This window comes from Oncorhynchus tshawytscha, linkage group LG17 (genome assembly GCF_018296145.1).
Source record: "Oncorhynchus tshawytscha isolate Ot180627B linkage group LG17, Otsh_v2.0, whole genome shotgun sequence".
NCBI classification, from domain to species: domain Eukaryota; kingdom Metazoa; phylum Chordata; class Actinopteri; order Salmoniformes; family Salmonidae; genus Oncorhynchus; species Oncorhynchus tshawytscha.
This window is the reverse complement of record NC_056445.1, coordinates 17,631,640-17,652,522: the sequence shown is the minus strand read 5'-3', so window position 1 is coordinate 17,652,522 and position 20,883 is coordinate 17,631,640. Positions and strand designations below refer to the sequence as shown.

The 20,883-nt window shown below is 40.5% G+C and overlaps 2 protein-coding genes, 3 non-coding genes and 1 pseudogene across 5 annotated transcripts; 5 read left to right on the top strand and 1 right to left on the bottom strand.

The window, feature by feature from the left end:
- The first annotated feature begins 96 nt into the window (after positions 1-96).
- On the top strand, positions 97-6,224 carry LOC112246988 (endoplasmin-like). The gene is given in 10 exon segments (XM_042299980.1): positions 97-120; positions 4,211-4,263; positions 4,373-4,456; positions 4,458-4,635; positions 4,843-4,891; positions 4,894-5,084; positions 5,231-5,367; positions 5,518-5,596; positions 5,719-5,874; positions 6,198-6,224. Coding segments are annotated over 10 exon segments (978 nt in total).
- Positions 6,225-6,557: 333 nt separating this feature from the next.
- LOC112246985 lies at positions 6,558-10,125 on the bottom strand (annotated as a pseudogene).
- Positions 10,126-13,315: 3,190 nt separating this feature from the next.
- On the top strand, positions 13,316-19,843 carry LOC121839780 (ankyrin repeat domain-containing protein 16-like). Its single transcript, XM_042300308.1, is given in 8 exon segments — positions 13,316-13,570; positions 13,573-13,801; positions 15,971-16,191; positions 16,316-16,358; positions 16,540-16,648; positions 16,862-17,023; positions 17,125-17,203; positions 19,617-19,843. Coding segments are annotated over 8 exon segments (1,056 nt in total). The 5' UTR covers positions 13,316-13,512; the 3' UTR covers positions 19,772-19,843.
- On the top strand, positions 13,928-14,015 carry trnay-gua. Its single transcript is given in 2 exon segments — positions 13,928-13,964; positions 13,980-14,015. It is a non-coding gene; the product is annotated as a tRNA-Tyr (tRNA).
- Positions 14,955-15,042, top strand: trnay-gua. The gene is given in 2 exon segments: positions 14,955-14,991; positions 15,007-15,042. It is a non-coding gene; the product is annotated as a tRNA-Tyr (tRNA).
- On the top strand, positions 15,637-15,724 carry trnay-gua. Its single transcript is given in 2 exon segments — positions 15,637-15,673; positions 15,689-15,724. It is a non-coding gene; the product is annotated as a tRNA-Tyr (tRNA).
- Positions 19,844-20,883: the final 1,040 nt, after the last annotated feature.

The following is a 20,883-nucleotide window of genomic DNA, read 5'->3' as shown; positions in this document are numbered from 1 at the left end:
TTTCATAACAATCAGTAATCGTCATTTTTGGATTCCGATTATGGCCGATTACATTGCATTTCACGAGTAAACTGCGTGGCAGGCTGTCCACCTGTTATGCGAGAGCAGCAAGGAGCCAAGGTAAGTTGCTAGCTAGCATTAAACTGATTGTTTTTTTTACAAGATAACTAGTGATTATGTGAAGATTTATCTTATAATAAAAACAACCATGTGTAGTTAACTAGTGATTATGTGAAGATTTAACTACACATGGTTGTTTTTTTACAAGATAAATCTTCACATAATCACTAGTTAACTACACATGGTTGATGATATTACTAGGTTAACTAGCTTGTCCTGCGTTGCATATAATCAATGCGGTGCCTGTTAATTTATCATCGAATCACAGCCTACTTTGCCAAACGAGTGATGATTTAACAAAAGCACAATCGTTGCATGAATGTACCTAACCATGAACATCAATGCCTTTCTTAAAATCAATACACAGAAGTATATATTTTTAAACCTGCATATTTAGTTAAAAGAAATGCATGTTAGCAGGCAATATTAACTAGGGAAATTGTGTCACTTCTCTTGCGTTCATTGCACGCAGAGTCATTATATATGCAACAGTTTGGGCCGCCTGGCTCGTTGCGAACTAATTTGCCAGAATGTTACATAATTATGACATAACATTGAAGGTTGTGCATTGTAACAGCAATATTTAGACTTAGGGATGCCACCCGTTAGATAAAATACGGAACGGTTCTGTATTTCACTGAAAGAATAAACGTTTTGTTTTCGAAATGATAGTTTCCGGACTTAATGACCAAAGGCTCGTATTTCTGTGTTTATTATATTCTAATTAAGTCTATGATTTGATAGAGCAGTCTGACAGCGGTGGTAGGCAGCAGCTGGCTCGTAAGCATTAATTCAAACTTTACTGCGTTTGCCAGCAGTTCTTAGCAATGCTTTATGCACTGCGCTGTTCATGACGTCAAGCCTATCAACTCCTGAGATTAGGCTGGCAATACTAAAGTGCCTATTAGAACATCCAATAGTCAAAGGGAAATGAAATACAAATGGTATAGAGAGAAATAGTCAACGCGTCATAATTCCTATAACTACAACCTTAAATATCTTAACTGGGAATATTGAAAAACTGGGAATATTGAACCACCAGCTTTCATATGTTCTAAGCAAGGAACTTAAACGTTAGCTTTTTTTACATGGCACATATTGCACTTTTACTTTCTTCTCCAACACTGTGTTTTTGCATTATTTAAACCAAATTGAGCATGTTTCATTATTTATTTGAGACTAAATAGATTTTATTAATGTATTATATCAAGTTAAAATAAGTGTTCATTCAGTATTGTTGTAATTGTCATTATTACAAATATATGTATACATTTTTTCAAATAAAAATCAGGTGATTAAATCGATATCGGCTTTTTTTGGTCCTCCAATAATCAGTATCGGTATTGAAAAATCATAATCGGTCGACCTCTAGTAAATATGTACTGCAAATTCATGACATGCAGGGAACAGTGCATTTTTCCCACAAAAAACTGCTCAGTGACTGGATATCTACAGAACTAGAGGGGAACACTTAAGAAAAAAATAAGATAAACATCTAAATTAAGATTAACTCACACCTAATAAAACCCAATTTGTGAAAACATCTAGCTTGATGTAGGCCAAACCTGTAACCTAAATAAACACTTGTGTGTGAGTGTGTCAGATATGTCACATGTTTGGTGGACTGTGGACAGGACCCATTTGAAGCTGCATCGCGGTGTCTTCTGACTGGCCATTCTTCTGGCAGAAGTTACAGGAAGCGAAGGCATAGAGAAATGGATTCAGGCAACTGTTGGCATTGGTCAGTAATACAACTTGGTAGAGAAGTTTTTCAAGTTTTCAGACTTGGCCAAATATCCTGACATGTTTAGCATGATAACAACTTGGAATGGCATTGAACAGATGACAAAAGTCACAATGATGCTGGTCACATGTCTGGTCATCCTGGACTTTCGGAAGAAAGCTGAATGTTTCACTCTCTTATGGAGGCGGATGTTGGATGTTAGTCGGAGGGAGACAGGTATTGAAATCACCAAACCTCCCACCCCAGGGCTATACTTCTGTTTACTATAAGAGATGTAAACACAATGGAGATGGTTGTCCTCCCCCTCCACCATGTTGACTGTCAGGAACGGTGAAGATATTACAACCACAACACCCCACAGTATGGGAAACAACCTCCTCCCCAAACTCCCCTCACGCCACCTGACCCAGCACTGGGGTGCAGAACTTGGTAGTAGCGCTGGACACTCATCAACAGGATGATCAGCAGGCTGGAGAATGTACAGCAGTAGGCAACGAAGACAAACAGCTTGCAGAGACTGTTGCCCAAGTCCCAGCTGAAGAGTATTGCATAGACCAATAGAGGCACGCATATTAGCAAGCTCAGCATATCTGACACGCCAGGCTCAATAACTGCACAAGCAAGTGAATGCTGCAATTTGAAATAGATGAGTAGCTATTCCAAATAGACTAATTTCATAAATCAAAGCAGAGATGCACACGCACGCACCTGGACACACACACACACACACAGAGACACACACAGACTAAGCCACGTGTGAATGGACAATAGTTGACAAACAAAATTCCATAAACGTTTTGATACCTGTACTAGCGGCCAATAGTTCGTTCCAGAGATGGTTGCCAGATCACAAGGCTGTCTGTGTGATCCCGATTAAAATGGCTCACGTTACAAATAAATCTGAAAGCTATCTGTAGAGTAGATGTTTCTCCTTGCAAAATATATGCATTTGGCAAACTAAAAGCATGTTTGTAGGTAGTCTGAGGTGCTTGATCGTTTTAGTACAGCGTCGATGTCAATGCATGCCTGGTACTTCGCTGAGAAGTTGTGCATGACAAGCCATAGCAACAGTGGTAGTCAAGGTGAACGTATGGGCTTCCGGATGAGCCTATCATAAATTGTTACACTGTAAATGTGCTGATGAATGTTTATATTTCTAATGACGTGTTGCAATGTATCAGACATGATCTTATCGCTTTTATGATAACAAAATCCTTGTTAAACGTGTTGTTCGGCCAATGAAAACTAGTCACGCTTTGAACATGTACAATCGGCCATGTAATACTACGATTGGAAGATTGAAGCGGCGAAAGCTTCTGCCATTTGGTTATTGTTGCGCGTGGGGAGCAGGTTTAAACGCACTTCATCAATCCACCGCCTCTAAAGGGGGATCAGATAAAGTAGTCTACAACCCTGGACGCAGTTTCAAGCCTATGCCGGGGTGTAGGAATAAAGTACAATATAGTAAAATACGGGACTAGGACAATAGTGCTATATTTTTTCTATTAAAATGAAGCGAATGTGGATTGTATGCCTCCTTTCTGCTCTTCTAGCTTTCAATAAGTATGAGTTATAAATTGCATAATAGAATAGAATTTCAACTTCTTTGCTGCTACTTGACATGTCATGATATTTTCTTGGTTGCAAGATAAGCAGCAGTAAATGTGCTAAAATGCCATCTTTTGATTGCAGTGCAATGTTTTGTTGACCGATGAGTATGTTAAATGGGGTAACATCGTAGAAGACCTCGTACTGAATTGCAGGTTTCTGGTACTTTCTCTTCATCTGATTCCTGTGGAGCCAGACTAATGCCTAATGCTTCTCTTTTTTCATTCATCATATCTGGACGTTATTGTTGTTTGCTTTATGGGCACGTTATTCAGAGTTTTGCTGAACATTTTGTACATATTGACACTGCAATGTCATACCTAAGACCTCTGCTTCCACAACCACACCGACTAAACAGAAGCAGGATTCTAAACACCCTGATCCCACACAGTTATACTCTATTTGTACCAGTTATCAACAACTACCAGTGGTGGAAAAAGTACCCAATTGTCATACTTGAGTAAAAGTCTAAAAGTATTTGGTTTTAAATATACCTAAATATCAAACCTAAAAATATAAATAATTTTAAATGGTTGTACGTCTTTACGTCTTATGGTTTTGTACAACAGCTTCAAACAGCTGAAAAAACAATATTTTTGGTTATGGAAAATATATTTCTCAGAGGTTCACATGGTACAGTAATTCTCTACACAATACAAACTTAGAATTTTAGCAACCAGGAAATGGCAAAGCGATTTTTGCATATTGCATCTTTAAATTTCTTCTCTGTTCCATCAGGTTGACTCCGATGACCTTCCTCTGAACGTCTCAAGAGAATCTCTCCAGCAACAAACTTCAGAAGGTGAGGCTTGCTTTCAATTCACTCTATCAAACAACGAAACCCACCTGGACCTCAACCACTTTTCACTCAACAACTCTGCTAACAACATACTTAACATGCCTCTTCGGCCAGGTCATTCGCAAGAAGCTGGTGCGCAAGACCCTAGACATGATCACAGAGGAGCACAACGAGAAGGTCTGGAAGGACCAACATCAAGCTGGGTGTCATCGAGGACCACCCCAACCGGACCCGTCTGGCCAAGCTGCTGCGTTTCCAGACCTCCAACAGCGACACGGTGCTGGCCAGCCTGGAACAGTACGTAGAGAGGATGAAGGAGAAGCAGGATAAGATCTACTTCCTGGCTGGGACTGGCAGAAAAGAGGTGAGGGTCTAGATGAGAGCACTGCTTTGTGAAAAAAATAGAATATGTAGGTTTGTAAATGTAGAGCATAATAGCAGAGTTGGTTATAAACCTTGTAATGAAGAGTCAGGATCTGTAAAACATAGTAGCCTCCTTTCTATATCAAATGTCCGAAAGTTTGCTGAATCGTACCCTGAGCTTAATTTCCCCTCCATATTAATCCGGTAGGCCGAGTCGTCTCCCTTCGTGGAGAAGCTGTTGAACAGGGGTTATGAGGTCGTCTGACAGAGCCTGTGGATGAGTATTGTATCCAGGCCCTACCGGAGTTTGACGGCAAGCGCTTCCAGAACGTGGCCAAGGAGGGTGTCAAGTTTGATGAGAGCGACAAGACCAAGGAGAAGAGGGAGGCCCTGGAGAAGGAGTATGAACCTCTCACAACCTGGATGAAGGACAGCGCCCTGAAGGACAAGGTTAGGGGTCTTCTCAATAGGCTCAATGGGAATGTGCATTGTTATTGGATAGACACTAGTCAGATGGCATCTCCTCTGTTTGAAAATGTTTGCCCAAGTGTTGAAAAAGCTTAAAGCTGAATCTTCTCTGTTTGATCGGTCTGTAGATCGAGAAGGCTGTGCTGTCCCAGAGGCTGAGCAACTCTCCTTGTGCCCTGGTAGGTAGCCAGTACGGCTGGTCCGGTAACATGGAGAGGATCATGAAGGCACAGGCCTACCAGACAGGAAAAGACATATCCACAAAGTGAGCAATGTGAAACCATTTTGACCTAATGTACAGTATATGTTCTGTAGGATAAGACATCACTCACAAGAACTCATAGTGGCACAAGTCTTAGAGGGTGTTGACATAGTTTCTGCTTATGTTTTGACACCTTTTATTTCTGTTGTCCAGTTATTATGCAAGCCAGAAGAAAACACTGGAGATCAACCCCAAACACCCTCTGATTAAAGAAATGTTGAAGAGAATAAATGTGAGTACCATTTAGAATTCAACACACATTGCTTTACCGGGCATACGCCCTTCTATTTCAAATGTACCCCAATGAATCATACATGCTGTTAGGAACCTATCAAATTCTCCTCCCTACCTCAGGATAATGCAGAGGACCAGACGGCCTCAGACCTGGCTGTAGTGCTGGTTGAGACGGCCACACTACCGTCATGCTACCAGCTGGCTGACACCAAGGCTTATGGAGACAGGATAGAATGCATGCTCCGACTCAGCATGAACGTGGACCTCAATGAAGAGGTATGCTCAATATAACTCATATCACCCACGTGCAAACAGGATCTGAATACTTACTGCTACTTTACCAATATAATAAACACTGACTATGCAAAGTGTGTTATAATGCAGTACATTATGGCTGGATTCTGTATACAAGAACTGATTTGGGGAATGGGCACGAAGAGATAAGGTATATCTTCGCTTCTCTTAACTTCCTTACCTGTCACAGCCAGAGGAGGAGCCAGAGGAGGAGATTAAAGCAAAGCAATATATAGTAAGACAATGGATAGTGATGGTCCTTTTTGCTTCATGTACGGATGTGTTTTTCACTTTGCTCTTTCCAGGGAGCCACAGGAAGGGATGAACTGTGAGACGGACTGAGCGAGGGGGTGGGAGGGAAGGGTGAGGGAGCGAACTGGGGGGCAGAGCTTTGACTGGAACTAGGTCCATTTTCTCTGCTGAAAAGGATCAGGTGGGTGTTTGGATTTTAGTAGCTTCTGTTGATTATTTTCTACATTCCTACATGACTGTAAATGTGTTACTATTTAACTGAGGCGGTTATGGTTATGGAGTGTTGACTTCCTGTCACGAGAACCATTAAATGTTTCCGGAAAGGTAATCTCTCACCTGTGGTGTCTTTTTACCTCTCATTTCTGTTCTTTTTTTAGCCAATAGTCAGCCAATTCAGAATTTCCACAGTCAACTCTCCAGCTTTTTATTTAGGAAAAGGCTTTAAGAGATCACATTGTTGAGTTTCAAGTCAAAACAACCAATACAATTATGCTCACAACTACCATATACATTTTTGATTCTGTACATGTCTAGCTTGGAGTTCTTGAAGACGTTTTGATAGGAACTCAAAGAAATACCATCTCAAAAGATGTTAAAACAGCAATAGGACTTATTATCAGAAAGAGGCCTCCACAATATTTACTGTTCAGTCTGAAATGACCCTACACAACCTCTGTTCAACATCCCTCAGATTTTACCCTCAGGCCGTACCAACAAGAATTTCCCGGTGGGGTCTGGGATGAACCACTTCTCCCACCAGTCCAGGTGGACACAAGGGTAGTCCCAGGGCTTGAAGCGGCTGTTCCAATGCAACAGGTGTGCCCCCTGGAGGAAGGTCTCAGAGTTGTGGGCGTCTGGGCTCCAGCCTGTAGGAAAAGAGAACAGAATACACAGTAAATCAGCCTCTCGAGGTAGCTCTATCCTACATTATGACACCCAAGCCTGTGTACCAGACCCATATCTCTGTACATGGCTCTGCTGTGCTATGTATGAGGTGTGGTGATGTCATCAAGGTGAGGTGATCTCACCCAGGTGTCAGACGTGCCACAGAGGATCGATGATTGCGTATTTGTCATGGAACACGGTCAGCATAGGAGTCGCCGCCACACCCCCTGCCATGGCACTACTGTATATGTTTTCCCTAGGGGAGGAGGGCATCAAAGTAGAACATTTTATATGAAACAGTAATAAGTAATACATTTTCATAGGAATATGTTTATTTATTATTGTTATAGACAGCAGGGTTAATTACTTATGGATTCACCTGGTCTTAGGTCAGTTTGGTGATTATGTGGAAAGATATGATCACAAGTCAAACATACTTCTCTACTCACTTTAAGTTCTCCTGCAACTATTTCTCCAGCTGTTTGGTGATCTTCTGTTTCTTCCACTCTCCAATGTCGGCCACAAACACCCCAGGGTTAAAGGACCAGTCGCTGGGGTTGATCCCCAGGTCTCTCACTTCCTGTAGCCCAGGAAGCCCATGTACGTTGTCTGGGAGACAGGTTCATTAGGGAAGGAATTTGATTTGGATTCAGATTCGGAGACAAACTGCTCAAGTTTATTCAGCATTGAGATCTATGAGACTGCTTGTCGGGTTGTTATTTCAGAAGATAATTAGAGAGTATCTTCTAGGCTAGGTGTAGGATAATCTCAAGTTCAATATATTGTCCTTTACCAAGATTGATTGTAATAGAGGTACCGCCAATCTTATTTTGGCAAAAAATGCCCTCTTGTACAAAAAAAAAGACACTACCCTGCATGCCCCTGCTGCGCACCAGCTCGTGGGTGGAGGGCAGGTCACAGTCTGTGGCGAAGGCAACAGCATGGCCTTTCTCCAGCTTGGTATGGTACAAGTCCTTGATGTCACTTGTCGTTACTGAATGTAAGTACTGAAAATGCAGACAGGCATTTATCTCAACTACAGCTCAAGACAAAACTGGACTGAACGGCACAAAGATAAGGACACATATCTGTACCTTGCACAATGACATCACCCTCTTGTGGCTGATATCAAGGAGCGGCAAGTAAAAGCGTACAAAGTTCAGCTGCAAAACAATCAAAACAGGGACTTTAGGGACAGTGACTGTGGTTAGGTTATAATTAGTTCCTATGTGGGTGCTTGTGTGAGTGTATGTTACTCACTGGGTGCAGCAGGTCTGGTCGGGAGGAGTCTGGTTTCACCTTTCAGAACCATGGGGGTTGAACTCCAGAAGCTTACACCTAATGCCCTTCAGCGTGGTCTTCTCTATGTACTGTCAATGAAAACACAAATGAATATAATGACAGTTCAACTCACTCCATTTTAAAGTAATTTCTCAGTTGTCCTTTGAGGCCTTTATTGAAACCATTCAGATAATCAATTCATTAAAACATCCTGGGCTGGTACTAGGAACTGAAATTGCTACAAATCACGCAGTGACAATGGAAGGGGAGAGATTAGTGTGAAACACCTTGTCAGCTTGATGGAATCACAAAGAGTGACAATGATTAAAAACACGCTGGCATCTGTGTTGCTATAGATGCTGTTGATGGTTGCCATGGCACCGCCCATTCGTTCCTCCGCAGCACAGATGACCACTGGGATGTCATCCTCTCCCTCCGTAGCCTTCTCCACAGCAACTTTTGGCGCACGCTCTGGGTCCTTCCTGGTTTCTGTGAGGGAATTACAACCAGTTTGGGCTTGGTCAAGTTTGACCTAGATAGTTTGTGTGTATGCATTGACATGTAGGCTACGTGTGCCTTTAAAAAATATATATATTATGTAGTTCTGTCCTTGAGCTGTTGATTGATATTCTATTGATATTCTGCATTATGTCATTCTGTATTATGTTTCATGTTGTGTGTGGACCCCAGGAACAGTACTGTAGCTGCTGCTTTTGCAACAGCTAATGGGGATCCTAATAAAATACCAAAAGTAGTCTATTTTTCTATCTATTTTTAAAAGCTATTACAATTATTTATATTGCTAAGTAATTTGCCCCCTAAAAGCTATCCCATAAGAGGCAAAGGAAATGCTTATTTTTTTTAAATTAACAAGCATTCATAGCCTCATGCCAACTGCTGTTCTTGGCAGGTTCTAGTGCTGCCAAGTCCTAGTTCCCTTCTCGAGCCGAGACGGGCCTCTGAACAGCTTACTGTACAGGAGTAGACACACTATGAGAACCAGCATCATGAGCAGGATATGGTTTACTGTGACATAGCAGAGAGTGAGGGAGAGAAAGGGACCATTCAATAAAGTCAGATGCAAGGGAACTGAAGCAGAAGTCCTTCCAAACTGGATCAGTTTTACTTAAGCACAGTTTCCACTGTAATGCTGTCACCTCTTATCCAATCATGGCAGATCACATATTGCTGAGATACTCAAACATGGCTCTCATTGTCTTTTACGACTCATCCTCCAGGTGGCATGACTAATTCTACCTAATAAAATAGTTATACCTGCCCTTCTCTTCCTAACTTCTCTTCCTCTTCCTCAACCATGTGTCAGCTGTAGTCAACCTGAGTGGCATCAATCTTGTCCTGACACGTTCACCCGTGGATGACCTAAACTGTCTGCCTCAACAATAACAAATAAATAGTCATTAAAATATTGCTTCACTTCTGGCAATGTTTAAAAACCAGGCTACCTGCAGTACTCTGTGACAAAAATCAACTGTTTGTGTTGTTTGAGTAAAGGCATCTGTTAACTTTCTAAGGCACAACTGGCACAACTGTTGTGGAAACGAATTAAAAATCCTTGAATGGTTGCACCATGTATTGAATGTGAAGAACAGATGACTGAGATGATGAAATGGGACTCTTTTACAGGCCTGCTTTCCTGGTTACCTCATCAGTGTTGAGGAACATTTGGGATTAGAGAGCGAGACTCAAACATAATTTATGGAGGTGTTGGAAGCGTTTACAACTCAGCTGAGGCAAAGTATACTCCAGAGGAATCTGGGGAGGGTTGTGCTTTACCATCTCCGCCACAGCCACCATGTTTACAAGAGTATTTACATGCAACAATGTTTTATTACTCATTTAATATATATGAAAAAGGTAATGATGTCAAAACTTAATTACAGGGGCAATCCTGTGGTCACTCACTTTTCCTCAAAAGAGCCATTGTTCATGTTTCTTCCAGCCACATCTGAAAAGACAGAGAGAACCCCAGAGAGCAGTGAGATTCAAAGGCAGACAGACACTAAGACAAATAGACTAAGAGTAAGCGAGGGAGGGACTGCAATATTCCTTGGCATTGGTGCACAGTTGAGGATCCAGAAGTGTGTCTTCACAGACATAAATCCTTCCCAGAGGTGCTCCAGAACAAGATCTGTCAGTCCTCTCAGATAGTCACAGTCCTCACCACAGCTGTTAAACACAGGAAAACCCCCCTGACAAACATACCTCCAAATCAACACTAATAGTTTAATATTGGGCTTCACATGAGCCTGAGTAGGCGAGGTACCCTAATGGGTACGGGTAAACAAACCAGTACCCATCAGGGTACCTCGCCTATCCACAGGAGGCACTTAGGAAGAGTCATAAGAACATAGGCCTAATGATTGGCTGCAGATGAGGCAAAAGACGGAGTACTTCAGGCAGAGTGAAATGTGATTGGGGGTACAGTTAACAAAAACAAATGTTGAGACCAACTGGTTTATAATATTAAATCATTTAGTGGGTGCTTATATTGTCCTATTTCACACATGTAAAAGTGTTTATTATACACATGTGTGTATTGGAGATTGGAGAGTTTTTTTGCATATCCCAACTCCCCCTGAGACACCCTTAAAGAGTGGGGTCACTATTGTCCACCACCCCTGGAACAATTAGGGTTAAGTGCCTGGACATAGACAGCACATGGACCAATTTTTCACCTTGTCGGCTCAGAGATTTGAACAAGCAACCTTTCGTTTACTGGCTCAATGCTCTAATCGCTAGGCTACCTGCACCCTAGTCTGTTTCCACTGAAACATTTGCTGATGGAAATAAAGATCCTGCAACATTATCATGTTTATGCTATGAGGATCACATCCACTACACGATGTGATTGTCCACACACTGCAGAAGTGAACAGACATGAGAATTGCATGTCATGACTTTTGTACCTGGTCACTCTCTATATTACTTTATCAGTATGTTAAATGTATACTGTAGCCCAAGGTGTTGGCTAATACAGTTATTCTAATGTAGTATGCAGTACATATTGCACTGTTTCTCTGTGTGATATACATGGCACACTAAGGGCCTGGTGAATCAGCACGCAAGTGGATCTGGTTTTCAAGAGACTCTTGGTGCTTCCTTCCTAGTGGCATTTTTCAGTAAGCTTTAGTCAGCCTCTAGAGAGAGACGCTCTATATCCCTCTATTTGTTATGCTTAAATTCTAACTCTCTCGACATTGATGTCTCTCAGTCTCTCTCATCCACTGTCTCTTTTGGATGTAATGTGTAAGTAAACAGTAGAGAGGTGTAAACTACTCTATAAACAATCAATAAAAGTGACATGACAAGCTGTGTTGTTTTTTGGTGCTGGATAAACTAACAAAAACTAGTTTAGCTGTGAGATCATCATACTGTACTCTTCTGCCCATTTTCAGAGAAAATACTTCCACTCCATTGATGTCAGACGGCAATAATAATATCTGTATTAGATCAGACTTTTCACACATGCTGCAGACAGATTCTCTGGGCAAGTTCTCCTCTGTAGAAAGCAAGACTGAGCCTGTATAAACGACTTGGTAATGTTTTTAGTGGTTGTAAAATATCCATTAGGTGAAGTGTTTTGCACCCTTTTCCAATTTCCTCTCTTATATGACATTAATATAAAAATGGTGACAGAGTTGAGATTGTGTTCATTTGTTTTTAGGGGTTCCAGACTCTTTTCAGTGTTCTCTAAACACATACTCTTTGGGTCAACTTTCTCTAAATCAATCCAAACTAATCTCAATAATAATATAATGTACAAAGATGGATAGTCATAAATATGGCTTAATCAGGAGTTTACAAGATGAAGTTGTTTTTAATAGCCTCCTGTATGTGAGATTTAAAACATGTAGAAGAACTAGGGAATCCTCATTAAACAAATATTTTACTATCTGTTCTGGTAAATGAAATGCAGTTTCTTCACAAAAGTGAACCTCTTTCAAGGTGTCAAAGAAGTCAGTGCCAACTGTTATTTTGCACTCAGCCTCTGCTACCGCCACATGAAGAAAACCATAGTCTGGCTTCATAACCACACAGGCTACCTCAACTATGATAAGGGAACATAAAGTAGGCTCCTAAGTAGCCTAGTTGCTGCCATGTTGCACACCTTTTTCATGGAAAGCGTATGTTTTTTCCCCATTATGGGCAACTACTTACCGGATATCCAACCTAGGAAATACAGTAGCCTTACATTGGTTTATGTAACAATTGCACAAATGAAATTTAGAAAATATCAGATGAACCTTCAGGAAGTTCTTTCCAGATGTGTCTAATCTTGTTCACCCATGGAAAGCTCCGCGGGTGCCACATGCCTTCTTGTAGATAATTACTGAGATTGCGGCCACATGCCTTCTTGTAGATAATTACTGAGATTGCGGCCACATGCCTTCTTGTAGATAATTACTGAGATTGCGGCCACATGCCTTCTTGTAGATAATTACTGAGATTGCGGCCACATGCCTTCTTGTAGATAATTACTGAGATTGCGTTACACTCTACAATAGCAACTGTGCTTCCTAAATTATTTCTCATAGGATGCATGTTTTTTTTTATAGCTTACCTTTACATGTTTTAGCCTATCGTAAAAAGAAAAGTAGATTTTTGGCCTACAATTTAATAACTTTACTTATATAGGCCTACATCATTTTTGGCAACTACCATTGAAAGCAGAAGTTATTATTTACAAAGTCTAAATCAGTTAAATGTAATACACCTCAACCTATGCATTATCATTCAATATAAGTTATTTTGAGAGTAATGAATATCGAAAACTACAACCCCCAGTGCACAATTCTGCTACAGCCTATTGGACGATCAGAGTGTATTACCGAATTTCTTGCAGGAACATGCTGCAAGCTATGTTAGCCCATAGCCTATGGTAGAACAGTGTTGTCCATTGCTTTAACGTATTATTGTCAGGTATAAAGATTACATTTCCTGTCTTTTGCGTTTTTAAGGTAAAAAGTAGAGTAGAACTCAATTGAAATGTGTAGGTTTTTGGTTGACCAACAATTTAATCTACTTGTTACCATTTAAGCTACTTGTCACCCAAGCTTCTGATCAAAAACAGCATCAAGCTAATTTAGCAGTTTAAACGGTGTCAAATAGTTAATTTTAATACATGTATATGTTCAATGGATGATGAGAACGCATTGAAATATTTAATCAAGCTTACCCAGAATGGCGAATTGTGCACACTTAAAAAAGAACTTGGTGGCAACATTGTTGCACATTATGTCAACAAAAAACATTTCGGGAAATCGGGTGATACATTGTTGCATTATGCCGCCCGTCATGGCCACTTGGACATTGTGCAATTTTTAGTAAAAGAGATTGGGATGGACATAGAGCTTTACAATACCGACTACAAAAGAGCTCTGCATGAAGCTGCATCCATGGGACAGCGGGAGTGTTTGAGCTATCTGCTCACTGAAGGAGCCAAAGTAGACTGCTTAAAAAAGGCTGATTGGTGAGACATACATTAACATTATATTAACATTACATTATGTGTAAACATTAAGACAACGTTATTCTCTATGTCTCTCTTTAGAAAAAGGTATATTGAAAAAGATATTTATTTCGAGGCATTTTATCCCCTTCGATAGCTCAGTTGGTAGAGCGGAGGACTGTAGAGGCTAAATGCTGAAATCCTTAGGTCGCTGGTTCAAATCCGGCTCGAAGGAAAATCTTTTCGTCGGCCCATGTCATATCAATTCAAAGTTTTTTCGTTATCTGCATAAATGCTTACTCGCTAACTCTCCTCAACAATGCATTACAATATCAATCAAGAATCAAATGCCAAGTCCAAAAATAACAATACAAAGTCATACAACCCCTTGTAAGATGTATACAATAGAATAAATAGTATGATTTATAAAATAATATATGTACAATTATGATGACTGTTATATAAGTAGTAAAGTGAGAAGTAACTTGGTATAGCAGTTTAAATAGAGTAATAATATAACTAGTAACAGCAGTGGTGATCTTGTGTGCGTGTGTGTCATGTATACCAAATAACAAATAAGTTGTTCTAAGATTCAATTAAAGTTCTGGTTTCAATTGATTATATAGGTACTGATTAATTGAATGACCAGAGTCAAATTCATTAGAGACCAAATGGAAGCAACCGGCCGAAACGGGGAAGGACTACCAGAATTTGGAGAGGCTTTTTTTTTCAGTTGCTAAACGTTTTGCTACCTTGTGTACTAACGAATACGATCCTGCTTTTTCTGAATATGTACATCTCCCTTCGATAGCTCAGTTGGTAGAGCGGAGGACTGTAGAGGCTAAATACTGAAATCAAATGGAAGCAACCGGCCGAAACGGGGAAGGACTACCAGAATTTGGAGAGGCTTTTTTTTTCAGTTGCTAAACGTTTTGCTACCTTGTGTACTAACGAATACGATCCTGCTTTTTCTGAATATGTACATCTCCCTTCGATAGCTCAGTTGGTAGAGCGGAGGACTGTAGAGGCTAAATACTGAAATCAAATGGAAGCAACCGGCCGAAACGGGGAAGGACTACCAGAATTTGGAGAGGCTTTTTTTTCAGTTGCTAAACGTTTTGCTACCTTGTGTACTAACGAATACGATCCTGCTTTTTCTGACTACGTACATCTCCCTTCGATAGCTCAGTTGGTAGAGCGGAGGACTGTAGAGGCTAAATGCTGAAATCCTTAGGTCGCTGGTTCAAATCCGGCTCGAAGGAAAATCTTTTCGTCGGCCCATGTCATATCAATTCAAAGTTTTTTCGTTATCTGCATAAATGCTTACTCGCTAACTCTCCTCAACAATGCATTACAATATCAATCAAGAATCAAATGCCAAGTCCAAAAATAACAATACAAAGTCATACAACCCCTTGTAAGATGTATACAATAGAATAAATAGTATGATTTATAAAATAATACATGTACAATTATGATGACTGTTATATAAGTAGTAAAGTGAGAAGTAACTTGGTATAGCAGTTTAAATAGAGTAATAATATAACTAGTAACAGCAGTGGTGATCTTGTGTGCGTGTGTGTCATGTATACCAAATAACAAATAAGTTGTTCTAAGATTCAATTAAAGTTCTGGTTTCAATTGATTATATAGGTACTGATTAATTGAATGACCAGAGTCAAATTCATTAGAGACCAAATGGAAGCAACCGGCCGAAACGGGGAAGGACTACCAGAATTTGGAGAGGCTTGTTTTTTTCCAGTTGCTAAACGTTTTGCTACCTTGTGCACTAACGAATACGATCCTGCTTTTTCTGAATATGTACATCTCCCTTCGATTCTGAATAAGTACATATCCCTTCGATAGCTCAGTTGGTAGAGCGGAGGACTGTAGAGGCTTACTGCTGAAATCCTTAGGTCGCTGGTTCAAATCCGGCTCGAAGGAAATATTTTAATAGGTCCATTTAATATCACCGTGCCTGTATTGTATACCATTATCAACACACTACTATAAATATAACAAATCATTAAATACTACACAAAATTGGGGAGGGTGAGTAAAAATAAAATAAATATTCATTGTAATTGCCTTTGTGGCCCAATAAAAACATTTGTTCACCGAAAATTGACCTCACAAAATGCAAGATATGTGCAACTCTGGTCCACCATCGTGACCCACCTTTACTTTCAGGACCCCTCTGATGATGGCCTGCACCCGGAGGAACCTGGGTGTGATCCAGGAACTGCTGTCCCACAAGGCCGATCCCACGCTGAAGAACAAGGACGGCTGGAACTCCTTCCACATCGCCTGCAGGGAGGGAGACCCAGCAGTCATACAGCACCTCCTACTGGCCAACCCGGAAGTCTGGAGTACAGAGAGCAAGACGCTGAGGACTCCTCTGCACACTGCAGGTAATCACTGTGCTAACAAATCAGACATGTCACAGGTCTGGACATATTCACAGGTGTTTTGAACAATATGCATAAAAAAATTCTGGTTCATTACCCCTTCTCTGTCTATTCTCTGTTCCTACAGCGATGCATGGCTGTGAAGAAGTGGTCAGCATCTTGGTACAGAGGTGTGTTTGTCAATGTTTGTCTGTGTGTGAGAGGAGGTATGAATTAGGATAGTCTCTCAGAGGATTTGCATACTTATGAGAAGGCATGCTAGAGTGTCAGTGTTGTTACTCTGTGTTAATGTGATCATGTGTAAGTGTGTGTGGGTGTAGTGCTAACTGACCCTCACTTCTCTGTTTGCAGGTGTGGTTATGTTCCGGATGGCAGGGACAGCTGTGGGGTCACTCCCTTTATGGACGCAGTGAGGAACGGACACATATCTGTGGCCAAGCTACTGCTGGAGAAGCACCAGGTACACTGGAGACTGGAGGAAAAGAACATTTCCATCTATGAAAACATATCTGAGATAAATGAAATTTGCACCAAAATATCAACTTGTCTGTATCTCACTTAAATTCCACCATAGTCCCCTTGGGAAAATATATCCTCCTCAACCACTCCAGTACCGCTGGACATTGAATAAGATACTGACCTGTATGTACTTGTATTCTCATGTGTCACACAGGCCTCTCCGACTGCAGCAGACATCCTCGGGGCCCAGCCGGTGCACCAGGTTGCAGTCACAGCCCAGGAGGAGGCGCTAGAGTTCCTAGTGAGGGATCTCGGAGTGGACGTGAACCAGACAGCCACTGACATGCAGCTCACTTCCCTGCACTACGCTGCCAAGGTTAGCTCTATTCTGTAAACATCTATTATCAGGCCTATCCTGTACATAAAGACAAATTGTGTGCATAATAATATATCATGCCTGATATTTTATATTTTCAGGAGGGCCACACAAACACAATCAAAACACTCCTCACATTAGGAGCAGACCTTCACATCAGGGACAAAAAGGGAAGAACAGGTACTGTAGAGAAATGGTTCCCAAACTGTGGGGTGAGGGCCCCCCCCTCCCCAAAAGGATATTATTACATTTTTTTTTTTAAAGGAACTCAATCTGGCTTTAAACTGAAACGTTTAATAGTAGAATGCACAAGATGTAATTTCAAAATTGGGTAGTGCATCATCAGTTCCTCTTGTCATGTTAGTCTTCGCATACCTTAGGGAGCTATTTGTAACTTGTCAAAATGTCCAAATCAACTAGCCCATGTCAGCTAACGTTTTTTTAAATGTATTTGTCACATGAATACACATTAAACATGGTAAAAATGTATAGAATTGCAAGACAATTTGCTTTAAGACTGCAAAGTTTCTTTGCACCCCATGACAAAATGTGTAGAATTGCACGAAATAAGCTTTAAACCTGCAAAATTCTCTCCACCAACAAGAGGGGTGTGAACAGTTTGTATCATGAACAGTGCTTGTGCAGGGGAGGCGCGGGATGTTTCCCAATGCTGGAAGAGTGAAAAAGTTTGGGAACCCCTGTGTAGAGGCTAAATACTGTATAATTCTACATTATGATAATTGCACTTTGCTTGTAGCAATACACTTTAATTAAAACAACTGTTGCAGGCCAAATCTGAATTTTTGCAACAAGAAAAACTGGAAATGTAAGTTTACATAATACAGGGAACAGGATGCATTCTAATTACATAACTTCTGTCTAGCGTATGCAAGTAGTTCTGGCATTAGACCCAATTCTCAAACCACTCTATTTAAAAAAAAATGTTTTACCTTTATTTAAATGAGCAAGTCAGTTAAGAACAAATTATTATTTCAATGACGGCCTAGGAACAGTGGATTAACTGCCTTGTACAGGGGTAGAACGACAGATTTTTACCTTATCAGCTTGGGGATTTGCTCTTGCAACCTTTCGGTTATTGGTCAAACGCTCCAACCACTAGGCTACCTGCCGCCCCATATAGTCACAAGTACAGTTGATCTTGAATGCAGGTCATTGAATCCTGTCCTCGGGCACCCTGTGTTAGGGGTCATCACAGGTCCAAAAAGTTGGACCCGTTTCAAAATGGATCTGGGGCTTTCCCACCCGACCTGATATGCATAAAGTAATTTTCAAAAAACCTGTTCAGATCAGAGAGTAGAAAGAGCGGGAGAAAGAAACCTCAGACTGGGCGCTGCCAGCTCCATCAATAAACAAGTGATATTGGCAAAATGATCCACATTTAGGCCCTACGTGTCCTTAAAAACTGCCTATAACAAATTACAAAAAAATATGTGTTGTGTTTCGAAGGGTAGCATATTCAAAACTTCATAGCCTATTGTTTCATTGGTTTTTACTGTCCTCAAACATTAACTGTCCAACTCACCATTTAACTGTTGGAGATTTGAGCGCTAAATGCATCAGGGCATTGCATGCATACAGGCCTAGACGTCCACTATATGATATTATAAAACATCTATATAAAGGAAGAAAAGCTTGGGCCTAGCCCAAGAGAGAAAGATAGAGGTATGCTGCTGCCATGTTCCCAACACCGACAGGCATTTCTTTATACTCGTCAGGTGGAACTTAATTTGGCAAAAAGCAACACTTGTGTCATATTTAAAGAACTGGTTTAAACCTTTACAAACGTTTTGAACAGACTAGGCCTATATTGTAGCAACTACCCATCAAATGACAGCAATAGGCTAAAGCTATTTATTTCACAACAGGCCTACTTTTAACCTATGTTAAACTAAATACGGAGTACAAAGTTCAAAAAGACAGTTAATTTAGCCAACAAAAATGTCTCAACATAATGAAACAAAACACTTTTTGCATATTTAAAGAACTGGTTTAGATTCCTAAACAGGCCTACAAAAATAATGATATACAATAATAATAATAAATATGAAAATAAATAAAAAACCTGAATAGCGAGTTGCACTCAGTCCATTTGGCCAAGCCAACTCACTTCTCATCTTTGTCCACTACAATATGAAAACTTGTCCCTGAGGACATTCCCCTTGTCACCTTCTTTTCACTATACTATTTCTCCTCTAACTTTCGTTTTACTTGAATGAAAAAGGCCTCCATCTTAGCAATCAACAGCAGCCTAGTCCAAGGCTCCTTTCACGTGTGAGGTGAGCAGGGGTAACTAGTTTCCGCTGGAAATAAGCTACAAGCTCATTCAGTTCTCATCACCTCACACACATTAAATTAGCAGAGGATGGATCCACCCGAGACCCGTGGCAATTATATCAGACCCGACCCAGATCTGAGACAAAAATGTGGGTCCTGGGTTGGGTCTCTGAATTTTGGGTCTGTTGGACCCTTGAAGGCCTCTATCCTGTGTGTGCGATGTGCAGATCTCTGCGCCAGCAAGTATCTGACATTGATTAATTAATCTACTGCCTGTGTCTCTCTGTGCTTCCCCCAGCTCTTCATATGGCGTGTATAGGGCAGCATACAGAAGCGGTCAGGACACTCCTACAGCTGGGGCTAGTAGACGTGGTGGATGCCTCGGGCACCACTGCTCAACAGCTTGCCAAAAAAAACGATGTGCTCAGAGTGTTTGAATGTGATTTGACATAAACTACTGTCTGAATGGAGAATCAATAAACTATGGACATTAATGGTATTCTGAATGGCAGAATAATAACTTCATATAATTTCTTTCTGTGTGGATTTTGTTGATGGGGATGAAACCAATACAGTGCCTTCAGAAAGTATTCACACTATTTTACTTTTTCCACATTTTGTCATGTTAAAACTTGGGATTAATACAAATAAAAAACAATGGATATATATTGAGTAGATAAGTAATCAACTCCCTGAGTCAATACATGTTAGAATCACATTTGTCACCAATTACAGCTGTGAGTCATTCTGGGTATGTTTCTAAGAGCTTTGCACACCTGGATTGTACAATATTTGCACATTATTATTTTTTAAATTCTCTGTCAAGTTGATTGTTGATCATTGCTGGACAGCCATTTTCAAGTAGTGCCATAGATTTCCAAGCCGATTTAAGTCAAAACTGTAACCAGGCCACTCAGGAACATTAAATGTTGTCTTGGTAAGCAACTCCAGTGTATATTTGGCCTTGTATTTTAGGTTATTATCCTGCTGAAAGTTGAATTTGTCTCGCAGTGTCTGTTGGAAAGCAGACTGAACCAGGTTTTCCTCTAGGATTTTTCCTGTGCTTAGCTCTATTCCGTTTCTTTTTATCCTAAAAAAACTAGCATACCCATAACATGATGCAACCACCACCATGCTTGAAAATATGAAGAGTGGTAGTAAGTGATGTGTTGTATTTGCCCCAAACATAGAACTTTTTATTCAGGACAAAAAGTGAATTGCTTTTGTTGTCGAAATTCTTTACAGGGACACTCAAATTCAATCTTAAATTAATCATTCTTTATTATCAGCATTCTGAAGAGGTTCCAACCAACTCAATTCACCAAGTACACATGCCGATCAGAAGCTCTACCTGGGGCAGTCCCGGTAGTTCTCTTATATACATACAAGTTATATTTGCATGATTTAGCTTATTCATCATTCATAATTTATTCATCATATACGTTTGCTTCATTCACATGACCAACCAATACTGGGTCATGCATGTGACAGACTAATACCTCACGAGGCTTCTTCTCTCGAAGCTGAGACCTTGAAACTGAGATATCCCTTGTTCAAAACAAGGG